At 48.6% G+C, this 16332-nt stretch overlaps 3 protein-coding genes across 3 annotated transcripts; 2 read left to right on the top strand and 1 right to left on the bottom strand.

Moving 5' to 3' along the window:
* The first annotated feature begins 1326 nt into the window (after positions 1–1326).
* Positions 1327–3312, top strand: GGS25DRAFT_477539 (alpha/beta-hydrolase). Its single transcript, XM_049259854.1, has 4 exons — positions 1327–1525; positions 1590–1629; positions 1708–1762; positions 1828–3312. The coding sequence occupies exon 4, from the start codon at positions 1874–1876 to the stop codon at positions 2609–2611; it is 738 nt and encodes a 245-aa protein (XP_049120434.1). The 5' UTR covers positions 1327–1525; positions 1590–1629; positions 1708–1762; positions 1828–1873; the 3' UTR covers positions 2612–3312.
* Positions 3313–6424: 3112 nt separating this feature from the next.
* On the top strand, positions 6425–8230 carry GGS25DRAFT_477524 (uncharacterized protein). The gene is made up of 2 exons (XM_049259853.1): positions 6425–6732; positions 6787–8230. Exons 1-2 carry the CDS (start codon positions 6578–6580, stop codon positions 7721–7723), a joined length of 1092 nt encoding a protein of 363 aa, XP_049120433.1. The 5' UTR covers positions 6425–6577; the 3' UTR covers positions 7724–8230.
* A 2268-nt stretch (positions 8231–10498) lies between these two features.
* On the bottom strand, positions 10499–15858 carry GGS25DRAFT_529391 (uncharacterized protein; the record flags this gene model as incomplete). The annotated part of the gene is made up of 3 exons (XM_049265282.1): positions 10499–11497; positions 11566–15608; positions 15720–15858. 3 exons carry the CDS (start codon positions 15856–15858, stop codon positions 11135–11137), a joined length of 4545 nt encoding a protein of 1514 aa, XP_049120432.1. The 3' UTR covers positions 10499–11134.
* Positions 15859–16332: the final 474 nt, after the last annotated feature.

Here is a 16332-nt window from a genome sequence, read left to right as displayed (position 1 = left end):
GGGTTAAGTCTGGATAGTGTATGTATACTGTCTTAGCCATGATGGACAGGTTAGACTTGATTGGGATCTTTAGATGTGCGGTAGGTTCACCAGACTCCTCGAAGAGGTGTAAGGTCCTCGGGCGTTTAAGACATCTCTGGAAAGTCTGGGGTTGGCAAGACTTTGGTGTCAGAAGAGGACGGCCACTGTCGATGTGGCCCTCCTCTCAGGCCATAATACACTTGCCCTATTGAGGGATTGTCAGCACTAAGAGTCTTTGCGTGTTCAATACCGAGGTAATGTACTATTTACCCTCTTAATTGTAGAGAGTAAAATCATGGGGGAAGCTAGATGGGGGAGGTTTGTCTATGAAGAAAAGGAAAACGTACCTTGCTCGCCGGCCAGCATGATTGAGATGGAGATGCCGGCCAAGTACTTGTGTGTGAGGAAGTCGACGTTATTCGTGAGGTTCCATCAAACTCGCAAGACTCTGTAATGTAGAGAAAGCAGCGAAATTGATTGAGGACGAAAGATAAATCTCTACATAAAATAGAGGTTAAAGTCAATGATTATTTCTACCTTGTTGCTACCAGGCGCACAGGCGTCCAAGGCAATGTGAAGTTATCAATGTGAATAGAGACGGCTGAAAATGGGCGAAAGAATATCGGGATTGTAAAGTATGTGTTGACGCTTAGGTAGTTGTCAACACGCTGATGGGGGAGAAGACGAGAAGAGGCGACTGAGATTTAAGGTAAACAAAGAAACTATACCTAAGTACTTACCTATACCTGCGTCCTATTCAACACGCATGTTGATGCGGTCGATATTTGTGTGCTGCTGGAGGTGTTCACAGCAGAAGGTCGCGAAGTTCTTGATGAGGCGAATAAAATTAATATCCGCCCACGTCGGTGAACGTGAACGAGAATCCAAACATATTGGCAAGCTGAGGAATAGTGTGTGATTGTGTTGCTGGTCACAACGACCAAAAGAAGGAAAAAGAGGTAAAAGAAAGGTTGCTTCATTCCCAACGAAGCTGGCTGGTGATGTGTCAAGATATATATATAAGGCTGCTACAGGGCTAGGGCCATGGCCCTAGAGACCCCGCGCAACACGTTATAGTTGACGGAAGAAAGGTTTTTATTAACAAGAAGATGAATATATATATTAAATTAATAGTTTTGTGCCCTAGGTACCTAGGCAGCGTAGCGAAGTTGATGCCTGGTTTGATGCCTGGTTCGACGCCTGGTACGGAAGGTAGGACACCTAATAGGCGTTATAGACGGAGCGATAGGGGGGTTAGGGGGGTTAGGGGGGTTAGGGGGGTTTAAGGGGGGTTAAGGGGGGTAGGGTGGGTTTGTTGGTGTTGAAAAAAGAGAAGGAGGGCGAAGAAAGGCACCTACCTCAGGTTAACACCACGCAAAGAAACGCTTATAACATGACAGACCCCGACCTATTATACACCAATGACTAACACATACCGTCTCCCTACCTTGAAAGCTAATTAAAATAAATCTAGAGTAAATAATAATACCAACCAGGACCAGTAGTAAGTCAGTATAGGGGTAGATACACGCTTTTTTCATCTTCAATGCTGATAGTTTATATACTAGACTTAACACCACAAAGGACTTTACTATCTATCTAGGCTAGGTAAGTACCTATGAAGACAAATGTTTCTTCATACTATGCATAGACTCAAATATCTGCTAACTAGTAAATAATCATCAGCTATAGAAAAGGGGTTATATGATAGGCTTAGGTACCATCTAAGTCAAGTCACTAGGTTAGCTGACCTTCCCTTCCTTCCCCACCTATCTCCCCCTCTCTAATACATAATCCAACCCCCAGTATCGCAGCTAGCTCAACAACTCTCCCGTCACACACCCAACAGCACATGAGCACCGGTATTACCATGGCCTCCGAAGACATCAAGCTCGACTTCTACCCTGCCCTATACCCCAACCGCACCGGCGTCCTTGTCCTCCCCGGCGGTGGCTACGACTTCATCTCCTACGAGAGGGAAGGCCTCGCACCCGCGCGATGGTTGATCTCGCGCAACATGGACGCATGGGTCCTATCGTACGCCACCAAGTCCCCCGCAGCGCCCGACCCCTCCGCACCCCTCTCCCCAACCCCGCAGCGCGAGGCTCTCGAGGCAGTGCGCCGCATCTGGGCTTCGGGCCGCCTCGACCGCCTCGGGGTCTGGGGCTTCAGCGCGGGCGGGCACCTCGCCGCCATGATAGCGACGGACGCCGACGCAAAGCTCGACTTCGCCATCCTAGCCTACCCCGTAATCAGCATGGCAGCCGACACGACGCACGCGCGGTCGCGGCGGAACCTCCTCGGCGACTCGTGTCCAGCGGGCAGCGAGGCGGAGCAGGCACTGTGTGCCGAGAAGCGCGTGGGCGAGAACACGCCGCCGACGTTCCTGTTCCACACGGCGGACGACGACGCGGTGCCGGTGCAGAACACGCTGGGGTTCGCGGCGGCGATGGCGAGGCACAAGAGGCCGTTTGGGTTGCTGGTTCTGCCCTCGGGGCCTCACGGGTTCGGGCTTGCGCTGGGTGATGAGCGGTGGGGATGGACGGGGGAGTTGGAGAGGTGGTTAGGTGGTTTGGATGCGGGTTCTTGATGGATGATGGGCTTGGTGGTGATCTCGAGTATTCATTGCACTTCGGCACGCTTCTCGACACTAGAAGTACAACACGATTGGGATTAACGGCATTGGCCTTGGCCTTGCGAATCTCGGGGAGGTTGCTGTGCCATTATTGCCAATTTATTTGTTCATTGTGACAAGTCTCCTGTGGTTTCGTTGTCCCTGCAAAGAAACATGCCTCGGCAAATGGCCTTTCTCTTACAACATTTGGTGGGCTGCAAATCCTCAACGTCTACATGCTCAACTTCTTGCGGGGCTCTTCGCATTTGGTTTACAAAAGGCTCAGAAAATATCGTGCTATAGTATATACCGAGTGTGACGTTGAATTCCTCGGCCGTCGGAAGAATACTTATTAGTCCTTGTAGTCCATAATAAGTATATAAGATATTAAGATGTCCCGATTATGCCGAAACAGCGACTGAGTTCATCCACAGACAGCCCGAGAGGCAATGCATTCGACTAGTACGGAAGCGAACTCCTAGGTTAGACATTTTCCAAGATCAACAATTTCTTGGGAGATGTGCATCCGGCTGGTTCCGGATGGGCCACGATGTTGTCAGAGGTTCTCTGGAAGCTAATCGACAAGAACGGCAAAAGTGACGCCGAGCGGCCCTAACTAGTTGATGGCGTATCAACCGACAATAGATATCTTGCTATGAAGATTATTTTAGATGCTATAGCCCTGTGCGTTAGTTACCTCTATTATTAGTTTCCAGAGTTCTCTCACTTGAGGACAAAAGAGCTAACGAAATCCATGCCCTTACCTAGACAACCTTGAACCTCTATTCACCCAGGCTCGTGATGCTATTCTAGATACTGATCTAGCATTTACTAGTGAGCAGAACGCTTGTGAGGTCTAGAAAGGGATAGTGGAGCGTGGTCTTGGACGGGATACTAGATATCCGTATTGTACAGGAACTGAAAGGATGGACTCACTATTCATCATAATATATCTACATAAGTTCTACTAAAGTCATAAGATCTACTAAAGTGTATAAAGATACTAGGTAGTGTGTTGAATCCATTATAAAATGTACCACTGCCATAGCCTTCTGTTAAAGTGATATATGCAAGTACCCGTACCCGAGCTATCGCCAAAGAGTTCCATGACCAAAAAGAAAACACACCATAGTTATCTACCTAGTACACAGAAACTTGTCCATTACATGTACATATCTCTCTCAGCCCAACAATTGAATTCTAGCCTCATCTTCCTAAAATTATCAAACTTGAATGAACCTTCAACCTAGAATCACATCCATGCGGACTTAGGTACTCAATCATTGATATAACCACTTTCTGCGATGACGTGGGACGATCATTCGGTATTATAGTATTACGGTACCTATAGCAAGATGATTGCTCTATAGAACTTCCACGTACTAGGCATGCATGCCAATTGCGCGGGAGGGGAAGGAAGCAAGAGAAAACGTCGACGCCGTGGCACGGCAAGTATTGCCCACCACTTCAGATGCTGTCCAATTCGATCAGGTTATATCAGAGTGGCACATATTGCAGAATACATACATTCAACAATGCAGTGTGACCATCTTTTCCGGCCTCATAAAGGGCCACCTAATTTAACTTGACCAACCGAGACAAGACTCAGGTTCGATTATGTACTCTAAGTATCTACTTAGGCCTACCTACCGACCTACATATGTACTACCGACCTAGGTAGGTATTGCCCTGTTACCCGGCCTCGTGGTGTTACCGTGGCCCCCTCCATCTTATATACGGTTGCGAGCGTGGGAAACCAGACTACCGGTACCTTAATTGCCCCTAGTTAAGAAGCTTAAGCCTCATACGAGAGAATCCACCAGACACGAGAAGAAACGCGGACAGAGAGAAAAAAAAAAGACGAAAACTATTTAGATCTAGCCTAGGTGCTAAACGACTAACTTGTCTGTCTACCTCTTAGTACCTAACCTACATATAGGTAAATATAGACAATATGTGAGCTTCGAGAGGCGAGAGGCGTACTAAAAGTAGTATGCAGCTGTTTCCGCCCTAGAGAGGGAAAAGGGACGACAAGACACGGCTGGGAGTCTTGGACTAGTTAGACGGGTGAGGCCCGGTGTGGAGAAAGCATTCGATTTCACTGGGCTGTTGGATTGGCTAGGTGCTGCAAAATACTGCAAAAGCAAGTTTTGCTGATTCACTAACAACTGCATGCCGTCACAAATCCATCTTGTCACCTTACTGGACGCCTATTATCAACAGCACGCAGATCCTGTCATGCTCGCTAAAGAGCTAGTTGCCCGGACACGGACACGAGCTTACCTGCTGCTCTCTACTGCTGGTGGTGGTGCACACAAACACCCTAGCAACCGCTCTATGACGACCTATAATCCATGCTGCCATTCTCATGCTGCTGCCGTCAAAATTTTCAATATAGGTCCATGCGTTTATCTACCCAGATATGTACCTAGGTTGGGTACTTTACTAGGTATCGCTCATACCACCCATAATCTCGATCGCAAGAGCTACCCATGGATGTTAGCATACCTATGGAAAATTTCCGGCCATAACCGCAGTCACCGTAACATCGTGGTATCCCCGGAGGACATGCTCAGCGCGACAAGTAATGGGTGGCACCTGTCGTGAACTATCTGGGGTATCTAGACTCAGACACCAGCGTTCATGTAGTCATCACCCTTTGCCACGTATTAACTATCACTGAGTAAAAGTTGGGATAGTTATACGTAGGTGTGCTACAACCAGACGACTTTCTCCTGGATCGTTGCCATAAGTTCGTTACCTCATATCGGAATATGGTAACTAGTGGCCAACCCTAAAGGTCCATGTGGAACTTGATGGTATTGTCCTGTTGTCTACATACTACCTACCTTAGGTATTAGGTAGATACATACATACATGTATGTAAACGCCCTGCATGCTCGTTATTACGCAGGTTCTAGCGGTGACATCCTATTTGTGTAGGTACATACATACATACCTACATACATACCTCACATAATCATGTTGCTCATGAGGGGTTGGGTGCGTTGTCAGGTCAGCGCTCTTCCATGATCTCAGCCTCGACTACATCATTGTTACCGGCGGACATGGGTGACCCCCGAAACAGATCGAAGCTGTAAACACCCTGGTGCAGCAACCAGCCTTTCCCTTGCATCTGCGATATCGTGAGTCTTGGCTGCATTAGGTAGCCGGAGACCAGACCTACGTCCGTCCTTTCTAGCCTTCCGGTTGCCGGAATACCTGGTCCACCAACACCAAACCAGTTCTTACTATCTACACCACCTAGGTACACTACCTACATACACCACCTACATACATAGAACTCGACCGATTACATACACTACGTCTTGAGTGGCTTTATCATAAGTGCTAGGAGTACGAGGAGTGCTAGGTAGAGTGGAACGATCAGGCTGATCGACAAGGTCGCCTTCTAAGATCGTCCGTTTTCTTCCCAGTTGAGCTATGTTTAGTGAAGCTTGGTGAAGCATGTTTTTCTTTGGGCACCATCTCTATCTTATGTACATGCTAATCTCTGAACTCCGTAAGCATGTCGGCTCGACCCACTCCTATCTCTCTTCACTGTTTCTCTACCAACTGCTCACTGTCCACTGTTCGACATGACAGCACTCCCCGAAGCAGACCCTCCCCGCTGCGTTCGTAAATTGGCCGGGCACTTAGGCCGTGTGAGGATGTCATGGACTCATGGCAATGCCACTAGCGACGCCGTGCAGCTCTCTTGCATGTAGGGTAGGACGAGCATATAAGGAGTTCGCCCATCCCGTCTTCTTTATGATCCTTCCTCACCCATCATCACCAACCTCTTCCCAACCTACTAATTTCTCAAGAACCTCGCTATCAAGTAACTCGTTCGTTAAGGTTACTTAAGACTCTCGTTGAGCCATACTAGCTTCACTCACATTCACTACGAGTATCGCCAACTCTACCATAACTCTAATCAATATGAGGGGAACTATCGCTATCTTGGCTTTGGCCACTTCCGTCGTTGCCAGAGTCGGCAAGAGAGGATATAATGTAACTGAGCCGGTTGTCACTGCCACAACCTATGAGACAACCACCGTCTGCCCCATCACGAACACGATCACCTACGGAGGATCGTAAGTTACTACCTGACTCTCCACTGTGGAGAACCAATGCTCATAACATCTTAGAACCTACGAACAGACCACCCTCACTACCTCGACCATCACTGTTACTAAGTGCCCTGGTGGATGCGCAGGAGAGGCTACAGTAACTGCACCTGCCCAGACTGTTGGTACCACCACCGCTGTTGAGGTTACCTACACGACGGTTTGCCCTGTCACTGAGACGGTTACTGCCCCTGGCAAGACCTACCTGACTACATACACGACGACTAGTGTGGCTGTTACTCACCTCGAGACCACACTCTATGCGACTGTCACCGGAGCTGGAGAGACCAAGACCACGGAGGCCGTGGCTTACACTACTCTAACTTCTCTGTGCCCTGTCACCGAGACTAAGACCATCGAGGGATCCAAGGTCGTCGTTACGTGGACTTCCACCTCTACCATCAAGACCGCCGTTCCCACCACCGCCACTGAGTACACCTCGTACACCGTAACCGAGAAGGTTTCTACTGAGGTTTTCGAGACCGTCACCTGCCCGGAGACGACTCACACCACTGTCTCTGAGGGAAGCACCATCTACGTGACCGAGACCGGCACGGAGACGCTTTACCAGACCAGCAAGTACACTGTTGTTGAGACTCTACCCGTCACCAAGACCAAGGAGGTTGGCGTAACTGTCACTTCCGAGGCCTCCGCCGGCGAGACCGTCACCTCTGTCCCCACCGTCTGGATCACCTCTAGCGAGACCACCGTCGTCAGCAAGACCAAGCCCGCGACGACTGTGGTCCCCTACCCCACCACTGTCTCCACCGTTGTCCCCGTTTCCTCTTCCGCTGCTACCTCTGTCGGCACGACCTATATCCCCACCACCGTCTCCACCGTCTCCTCCGCGGCCCCTGCTTCCACCAGCAGCGAAGTCGCAGTCCCCACCGGCCTCGCCCATCGGGCTACCCCGGCCGCGGCTGTCCTAGCTCTGGCTGGTCTTGCCATCCTTCTATAAACGAACCAACTTGCTTTGCTTTGAAAAACAAGCAAATCACCAATTGGGGGGTCTAAGGATTTAACGCGCACATGCTTAGTCACCTAAAGGGATATTGGGGGGCGTAATTTATGGTATGGGTTATTTATTATAGAGAGAGATATGATTCTTTTCAAATCTCGGGCGGCATTCATTCACGACACAAACATGGGACGGGAACACGAACATTTTGAGCTTCTTTTCACTTTATTTCTTCCCCCTTCTCTATCTCTGATCTCGGAGAGAAGGGGTGTGGTAGAAACCTCTTTACGATTTTGATTCGAACGACATAGGAAATGGCCATTTTCTACTAATATTTAGTGGTAAAAAAAGCAGGAGACGAAAGAGAGGATTTCCTGGATAATCTCCAGGAGACTCTCGATTGTGTTTGTGTGTAGGCATGGTCTTTTTTGGAAAACTTCTTGTATATACATTTTATTCATCAAAAAGCCTTTCTCACGAAAGGTTTAATTTAATTAATTCACAATACCCTTTTCCCCAATGTGTCTCAAACCCCCTGAATAACGAACAGTCTTAGCCTCCTGATACCTCAAAAAGTAGAACGGTTCGCCGAGTTTCTCCTCTCCCTTTTCTTTTTCTTACTTGTGTCTCTTAGCTCCCTTTGGTCCTTCTCCTTCTCTATAAAAATCGGTCTCAACAGTCACTGGTAGGTACTCGGCATCACCTACCGCCGGTTTATGGAGCCTCCATCATCAACTAACCTAGGCTTTTTTTCCCCTAGTGGCCCATCTAGCTAGCGTCTCTCACACAACACCCACAAACCGCGTGTTGCACCACGCAACCGTTCACGTAAGTGTTACTTATACGTAAGTGTCTATTTCTAGCCTACCTATCGTACCTATCCGAAAAGGCTGGTTTTTTTTTTTCACGCTCCACAAGACACACATCGCACCCCTCCTTCTTTTCTTTTCTTCCCCTCTCCTTGGTGCAGGGATTTTCATAGATCGAGTTGAGTCTAAGATACACTTACATCATCGACCAGGGCTGGTAATACTAGTATATCGACTCTCCCTCCCTGTTCAGATCTTTTTTCTGTCGGGTTCGAAGTGTTTATGCACGTACCTTGTTTATTGAGTCAAGCTTGTTGTCGTACATACATATGTAGTACTGAAGAATCAAGCCCTGCAGATAATACATACATAGTACCTATGTAGGGATCCTGTACGTAACCACTTCTTCACCTGCACGTAGATATTAGGTACACATATTTATAATATCTCATAGCATATGCACATGGCAAGCAGTCTGCCTTTCAGAATCAGCACACATAGCCACCTACACTATGTACCCAGCATATCGAAGCAGACATACAGTATCCCTCTCAGCCCTACGATAATCACAAACAAATATAAACAAAAGCCCTACGACGTCGGAAACTTGTACCCGAAATTAAACAAAAACGTCAAAGACATCATTATATGCAGAGTATACTACCTACGTGTTGTACATCCCACTTCCCTGCCGAATTTTCCCAGGCTTCAATGTTGATAACTAAAAAAGAGTCTAAGACCCCCCACCCATAAACCCAGGTCCTTCCCTACAAGGAAAACCTGAAGAGAAAAAAAGCAAAAGCAAAAAGAAAAAACAAAAGAAAAAAAAAAGGACCCCAATCGTTTGATTATAGCGGTCCAAGCCGCTCTCTCGGGATCTAGGCGTCCGTCCAGGTTCTTTTTGTTGCTGTGCCCTGATTCGAGTGCTGTTCCTGCCGGCTAGCGTACCTATTTGCCAGCTATTTTTTGCGGTTACACGGATTTCCTAGGGCCATAACCTGCCACTAGTTAGTAGTGTACTACTCACTTCAGTGCCTAGCTTTAGGTGGGTAGTGTGAATTTCAACTCGGTTACCGGCTTCTATGGGCCTAGGCAGATGCCAGTAATAAGTATAGATGTCACCTTACCTCATTCACTGCTAGTAGCATGTATACAGGCAGTAGCAAAAGCTCCAGCTAGCCGTACATACATACTTGACATATTACTTGTCCCACCAATAGTCTAGCAGCTATGTAGAACAAAGAAAAGTCGGATCATGACAGTCGAGACTAAATAAGAGCCCTCTTCTACCCGTATACGAGCGTCAACACCTGACTATCTACGTACTAACACTACGGTCTACCTAACCTATACATGTTGAGCTAATTACTGACTACCATGTTGATCTGCCGAGGTAGGTAGCCAGCCCAGCCAGCCTCCAGGTAACACAAGCAGCTTGCTGTGATCGTTACCTGAACTAATTACTGTTGTTACTTGACAGTTTGTTTACTTTGGCGGAGATCTGCTGCGCAGGAACAGAATCTGCCTGTCTACCTAGGTAAACAAAAGTGCCGGTGTTTGAATTGCTTCACCTAGGTAAGTAGCAACACAGATTAGATAGGTACTGTGCATATCTCGACTATAGTGCAATACATATGATCACGATGCGAATAAGCTTACATACTTACGTAGAAGAGGAGAGAGATAGAAGTACCTATTCAATTTCTAGGTAGTATACACAAGGCTGATCTGCACGTCGGTAATTAAACAAATAAGCAGCCTCTCTTATCCTCCCTTTTCCTTTTTTTTCTTTTTTTCCGCTTACACTATGTATGTATGTACTCGCCAATGTTCTGACGCCTACCGAGGTTGCTTATATTGTATTCACGTACCTGCGCGGTGGTGACGACAGAGGCTGCTGACGATATTCCTCGAGTCTTGGAATGATAGGTAGATGCCACACCACCCTAACTACATCGCCTCATGTACATAATCGCATTTCAATCTCTTGGTGATACATACCTACATACTATGATACTGTACATGTACCTAGCAGCTGTTTTGAAAACAAGTTCGAGATCCTAGGTCACGAAAACACCATTATCATTATCAACCCCCTAGCGCCATCCCACAGCAGCCTTGGAGCCAGTACATCACACCATCTTACTTCAATGTTCTGGCTACCATTGTAGGCGAGCGAGCACAAGGAGCTTAAATCTGGATTGACAAGATTTATCCTCCTCTTTCCCTAAACGTCGAGATCTGAATGGCGTAATATTATCTTGTCTCTTGTGAATCATCTCGTCGTGATATCTAATGGCGTACTAAACCAGCCACGAATAACAGGTTTCCGTGCCGATTGTATACTAGGTAGCGTACATAATATCATACGTGCTTCCTTACCACCGTTGCCCGTCTTTGTAATCCGACATGTACACCCCCTATTAGATACACGAATTGAGTGATTACATAGTAGAGGTATGGCTTTGCAGCTTGTCACAATGCGAGGGTATCAGTATTGAATCACTAGTCTCCCTCAAACTATCTTCTCTCCTCCTCCAGCTCCCTCTAATTCCTGATAAGTCAGGTACCTAGGTAACTACGATTTAGACCAAAACGACTCCTAATCGCCTAGAGCTTGTAGTGCCTGGTTGAGGGGTACGACGCGAAGACTGCGTCCTCGTTTTAATCCAGTGCTCACGTTCGTAACCGTTGGACTGTCAACGTCACGCCATTTACGGAAGACACTCTTCATGTCTCGGGGAATACCCTCGAAGACAACCGTCGAGAACGGAACAAAAGGCCTGTCCTCCATACCCGCGGCGAGAATTCCATACTCTTGAGCAAATTCCAATGCGTTATGGAATGATAAATACTGGGCCTGGGCACGGGAGCCTACAATGATGTACAACTCGAAGAAGGCGTCAAGTACGTAGATTGCCGTGGGGTGGAGGTCCCCCTGCGAGAAAGGAGATATCTCGACGATCTGCGGGGTATCAAGCGTCAATACATACATGTCTGTGTGTGATGGTGGAAGGGGAGCGTGTAACTTACTTGCTGCTTGGAGGCTGCATTCGAGCAAAACAACCTGCAGCAGTATTGATCGTAGTTAGATTTCAGACGCCAATGGTCGGCTGATACGGGCTTGGAATTGGTAGCAAAAAGGCCCCAGAAACTTTCCGGCTCATGACCGTCCTCGATTTCTTCAGGCGCATATATGAGGCGTGCGCAGCTTATCTCATCAACCCCACTACCCTTACCCTTCCACAAGTAACATTTCATACCCGTCGTTACAACATACGGGAATCCGGAACATAGGGTTGCAGGAGTGAAATCAAGCTCATCGAAGACAATATGCCCGTGGAATCGCCTTCCGCATAGCAAGTGCGGAGCTAGTGAATCGAATTTGTTACTTGAGCCTCGCTGGAAAATGACTATACCGCCCAGTGCTTGAAGAAACTCGGGTGTCTCCTTGCCCTGTTGAAGCCTTATTAGCTTGCCGCCCAGAGCCTTTGCTTCACGGGAGGTATATGCTGAAGCATCCTCTACATCCGAATGAGGGACGTCGTCCCCCACCCAGAAGTAGACCTCTGTAACTTTCTTGCCTGACTCTTCTTTGAACGTATGAGAACAGATATACATCTCACGTTCAAATAGAGTCCGTTCGTAGTGAGTTGGGACTGGCACTCTCTTGCCGTCTGACAAGAATTGGAATAACTGGGTGTTCAGTGTCTGAATTTTAGTTGGCGCAACGTTCGGCCGCTGCATTAGTAAGTCAGCAGCGTCCACGTCATATGTCCCTTTGGGGCGCTCACGGCCGAAGAAATCACCAAGTAAAGTAGATGCATCATGTAATTGCTTGGTGGGAGAGCGCGTAGGCGATGGAATAGGTGGTGATCTTGGCCCCCTTGGCTCTGCTGGCAATGGCCGGTTGAGTGACGGTAAATCTCGTCCCAAAGTTGGTGGGACGGCGGGCAAGGGTCGTCCACCCGAGGCGACAGTACTTGGGGGCCCGGAGGAAGTAGTAGATTTGATGGCATCAACAGATGGCCGTCTTGGGGACGCTAAAGAGATAGATTCCTGCAATGGTGTCCTCGGCTTGTTCAATGAGGGCGATTGCGGCTGACTTTCTAATGCGCTTGGACTGGGAGGTTTGCCGTAGCTTGACTTGGGTCTTCCCGCTGAGGGTAGATCGATACTTTTCTTAGCATCATTGGGTTCCTGATCGCCAATTTTTCCAGCGACTACGTTGGGGTCGTCAAGAAAGCGCGACATTCGCTTCATGTCTAACTTTCTCGGCGAAGATGGCTGTGAGGTAGATTCCTTAGGTTCCTCGGAAACTTTCGTTGGTGATCGCGGTCTTCTCTGGACAGGGAATGCAGCTACCTGCTCATGGATTTTGCTGGGGGACGTTGAGACTTTGCTGGGGACCTCTTCTGGGCTTGGCTCGAATGATTTCTTAGAGGCGCTGCCTAAAGAAATGGGCAATGGCCTTGGTCCCGTTGGTGCATCTTGCCCTATCCTCGAAGAATCGGCCAATGGGGTTCTGGGAGGATTTGGCGTAGAAATAGGAGACTGGGCCGGTGGTGGTGAATCTCGGGTAGGGTTCTCTTTTGGTTCGATTGAACCTGCAGGCGCTACTGAAGTAGTAGCGGCGGAGGTAGGGGCTTTCCTCTTTGGTCCTCGGGCACGACCCTTAGTCATATGTGTCAATTTTGGTGTTGAGCCAGATCCGGTGTCGTCTGCTCCAGATGAGGTTATTGGTCGTGAGCTCGATATCGACGTGCTACCAGTCGAGGATGCAGGGGCAGCCCCAGGGGGTCCTCTAGCGAGCAGACCGGCAAGAGCAGGGTTAAACCGATTTGCCAAAGCATTCCCTCCAGGCTTTACTTGGAATCTTCCGGGAGTGATTGCTTCCTTTTGAGTTGCAGGGGGTGGATCGCTATCCTTGGAGGCGAGTCCCACCAGAGCTGAGCCCCTCCTCGGGATGATCGGGCGATCGGGGTCCAGAGCAGGATCACGATCCTCAGCACTATTAAATCGTTGCAGCCTACTACCAAAAGGCGGCGCTTGTAAGGGCTCGCGGGTTGGCGTCACAGCTGGCTTTTGTGGATCTACTGTTTCCGAAGTCGCAGAGTCTCGCCTTATCATATTCGATCGTCCAAGTTCGACTCGTTTGAGTAAACCTTCAGGAACTGGTTTCTCGCTTGCGGAGCTATCGTTTCGCGCGACGCCACGACCTTCTGATTGTGCCTTCTCAAAATCCTTCTTCCTTGCTAGAATAGCTTCCCTCAATTCATCAACACGCTCTGACTTCTTTGGGCCTCCAGTATTATTGAGTGATGCCTTTCCTCTCAAGATATTGCCCTTAAGTTCATCAGGGGCAACGTAGTTCTGGGTCGTAGTTTTTCGAAGCTTGCCAAAGACATTTTTGAACTCGGTATCCTCACCACTATTCGGGGTGGCTGATGGTTGTCTGGGCTTCAAATTGGCCCGAAAATCCAACTTACCTGGGGCCTCTGCCAACTTGGCCGGGACCTCTGGTTTTGGCTTGGTGATAGGCAAGGCCGAATCCATAGGGTTGTACTCCGGACTGGGACTCTTCACCTTTGGTATCATTGGGCTTTGCAACTCTTTCGGGGCGCTGATGTTCTCTGGCCGGGTGCTGACACTTGGTGAAGTGATACTTGGCGAAGCGATACTTGGCGTAGTGACACTTGGTGTAATGCTTGGGCTGGGAAGACCAAGTCCAACTGGCTTCGCTGTAGTGCCAGGCGCTGAGGTCCTCATAAGCCCCCCAATACTCACCTGATGTCTATGCCCAACAGTTGGTGATCTCTTTCTCTCTGCGCTAGGATTGGCTGCTTTTTCGGCTTTTGCTTTCTGGATTTCTGCCATCCAAGCTGGCGGGCTAGATGTGGTGTTGGACCTCGGCTTGGGAGACTCCGGCTTGTTTAACGCAGACTCGAGCCAGCTAGACTTTGTAGGGCTCCATCTCCTTGAGTCCATGCTCTTGGATGGACTAACAGGAGGCGTAGGTTTGCTTACATCTTCCTCCTGCGGCGCTGGTGCAGGTTTGATCTCAATCCTAAGCGATTCGGCAGGCTTCTCCGAGGGAAAAGCCTCCTCTCCCTGCTGCCCTCCTTCCTCCTCTGGGGGTTGGCTCGGCGAAAGGTCTATTGAAGTGCCACGAATCATACTTGCTGGCCTCGACTTAGAGCCTCCGGTACGATGAGACACAACCGGCTCTGTACGCGGCACGCCAGTGGGCGACTGGACGCTCCATCTTTTAATGCTATCTGATCGCTTCATCATAGCACTCTGTACAAACCCTCCCATGCCCTTTGTTGGTGAGCCAGATCGGTCTGCCCTAGATGGCGAGGTTCGCCCGGATGTAGGTGACATAACGCCTGATTGTTCTTGATCGAATTCAGTGTCCGACTTGGCGTCACTGATAGGAGGATCTAATTTCTGAGGGCCTGATAAAGACAAGGGTGACGCCAATCTGTTCGTTATGGTAGGGGAGGCCAGTAATGGACCAATATCCTCTTTTGGTGCTTCGCCAGACGGAGTACGTGGCGTGCCCGATTGCTGAGTTGTTGTCACAGAAATATCTGCAGTTTGGCGGGACCACGAGGGATCTTTGAAGGACAGTGCTGAAGCAGACTGGTCTCTAAAGTTGGGTTCGGTTGCCGATGTAGGCTCAAGAGTGGGGTTCCGAGCCGCATTCTCAGCTGCAACGACAGACAATGGGCGGGTTCGTGAGCGTTCGGAAGCCTGAGAAGTAGGTCGTTTTTGCCACGATAAGCCTCTTGATCGTGTGGGGGAAGTCTGCCCAGACTGTTTGCGATCCGAATCAATTGGAAATTCGTTCTCTTTCGAGGCTAAACTAAAATCTCCTGGGGCACCCATTTCTTCGGCCTTAGGCGGAGAATGTGAGCGGGGACTTGGCGGATCGAGGATGGGAGACGATTCCAAGTTAAGGCGGTTGGAAAAGGAGCTGTGAGAAAATGAGGTGTTGTGATCGATTCGGTGGGATGAAGGCGGTGGGGTATTTGCTGGTGATGATTTCTGAGGTGAAATAGATCTGGCGCGTTCTGCAAAAGAAGAATGAGTAAAATTGCACCACACACCACACAAAATCCATAGATAATGGACTTTAAGGAGTAGTCAATTGACACGGTATACGAAGAGAAATGTATGCATACCTGCGCGGCGAGCTTCTCGTTCTTTTCTTTCTCGTAATATTCGTTCTTCCAATTCTCGTGAACGGGCCTCATCTTCTTCAATTCGCCGGTCTCCTAATTCTTTAACCTGCATCAAAAATTTGGATACGTCCTCGGACATTTTAATAATTTCACCGACAGGTCCAAAGGGTAACGACAACGACGAGGAATAGATCTACTACACGGCAACGAGTGACGAGAATGAGAGTCAAGCTTGTCTTCTTCTTTTTCTTTTTCTTCCCTTTCCCTGATTACACCGTTTTTCTTCGGTGGGGGACACAATTCGTGGGAAAGAAGAAAGGTAAAAAAGGGAAATAAAAAAGTTGAATATTCGTGGTAATTGTAGCAAGCCTAAAAATTAAGAGCCAGCCTTAAATATCTAAAGCAGTCCGAACTTTATGCTCAAGGACTCTTGACAGAGAAAATAAAAACATCCATACAATACATATGGACGTTTACTGTAAACAAGGACGGTGTCGGTAGTGGCTGCGGGTAGAGGCATAAGAAGCATTGATGTGGGCTCGTGTTTATTCGGTTGTCATCGTTTAAGTCCCTAAATCCCTGCAGGTAGTCGTCTCCTTGTCAGCTTGTGCGA

Source organism: Hypoxylon fragiforme, assembly GCF_022984875.1.
Source record: "Hypoxylon fragiforme strain CBS 206.31 chromosome Unknown GGS25scaffold_2, whole genome shotgun sequence".
NCBI lineage: Eukaryota > Fungi > Ascomycota > Sordariomycetes > Xylariales > Hypoxylaceae > Hypoxylon > Hypoxylon fragiforme.
This window is presented reverse-complemented; position numbering and strand designations above follow the sequence as displayed.